The sequence below is a fragment of the Otolemur garnettii genome, unplaced genomic scaffold (assembly GCF_000181295.1).
Source record: "Otolemur garnettii isolate 467f Iridium unplaced genomic scaffold, OtoGar3 scaffold00002, whole genome shotgun sequence".
Taxonomy (NCBI): domain Eukaryota; kingdom Metazoa; phylum Chordata; class Mammalia; order Primates; family Galagidae; genus Otolemur; species Otolemur garnettii.
In genome coordinates, this window is record NW_003852397.1 from 4,557,665 (window position 1) to 4,559,057 (window position 1,393).

Genomic DNA, 1,393 nt, shown 5'->3' on the forward strand with positions numbered 1-1,393 from the left:
CCCAGAGCATGTGGCCGGTGCCCTAACCACTGAGCATAGGTGCCCAGCCAATTTATTGTTTATTGAGAGCCTACTAAAAGCCAGGTACTATTCAAGGCAATTGGAATGGAGCAGTAAAAACAAAAAAAATCCTTATAGTGCATCGATTTTAAGTTCTTTTTACCATTCTAAATATTATCAGCCTAATGAGCTTATGTGATAATTCACACTCATTATTCTCAACCATTAAGCTTGCCAAGTTTGACCTCAAGTTCTCTACTTTGTGCCAATGTCAGTTACCACAAACACACACAATGCCCAGCCATCATATTGCCTAAAAAGACATGATTGCCATCTAGTGGTACCCCATGTAAAGGCAGGCTATACAAAGAAAAACAGTTTTTGTCACTCATTCAATCAATAAACACATATTTACCAAGGCCTTTATTTCCAGGAACTGTCCTAAATACTGAATGGTAAACAAGCAAGCCCAGGTCCTTGTCCTCATGTGGCTTAAATTTTAGTGAGGGAAGACAGACTATAAACAAATAAATACTTTCAGATGGTAATAACTATAAAGACATAAAGCAATAGAATAGGAAGTGATGAGTGGCCTCTGAAAGACACTGTAGTAAAACCTAAAAACTTCTTCAATCAGGAACAAGTACATAATAAACTGAAATACAACACCTAACAATGCCCACATATCTGAAAAGGCCACACATTTTCAAATAAAAAAATTAAATGGACCAAATCACTTATGAAGTGCCTGATTAATTTCCATGTTAGTTTGACAGCCTAGGATATACTAAAATTTTACTAGTTATTTCTTGTTGAAGATAAAATATGCAGTTCCAAGATACTTCTAAGAAGGATACTACTACTGACGGTACATTCGACAACACTGCAAACAAAATATGTCATAAAAGAAGCAAAGTACTTACTGCATCCTCCACATCAATGCATAAATGTGTTCCAGGTTCAGCCTTATTCTCAAGTTCATTCATTTTTTGCATTTCATAGTACAGACTACTCAGAGTTTTATATGCTTCACGACAGTTTTTGCATACTTCTGAGTAATTTTTTGTCTGTAGAAGACTGTGTGCACTCCCCTACGATGAGAAAGGCACATGTGAGCCACACGGTAAACATCACGCATGGTATCTCGCCTTAACGTAAGCTGTTTGCCCTCCTAGAAGACAGGCAACAGTGTCCTGTGCTAAAGCGCTGAGCTGTGATGTTAGACAGGTTACTAAATCACTATTTGAGTCTCACTTTTATCATGTAGAGACTAGGTCTACGTCTACCTGTATTAGAGGTAGCAGTATATATCAAAGGATTAGAAACCTGGTATCGGAATCACATGGCAAAATAATCAGCATTTTCTAGGTGTCTCTAAATTTTGAAAACCACC

At 37.3% G+C, this 1,393-nt stretch overlaps 1 protein-coding gene across 1 annotated transcript in view; it reads right to left on the minus strand.

Annotated features, from left to right (window-relative positions):
* OSTM1 (osteopetrosis associated transmembrane protein 1) overlaps positions 1-1,393 on the minus strand; it is a 34,168-nt gene that overhangs the window by 8,749 nt on the left and 24,026 nt on the right. The window contains exon 4 of the mRNA XM_003781578.3: positions 924-1,091. Coding sequence (XP_003781626.1) covers positions 924-1,091 — 168 coding nt within the window. The remainder of the gene's footprint in view (positions 1-923; positions 1,092-1,393) is intronic.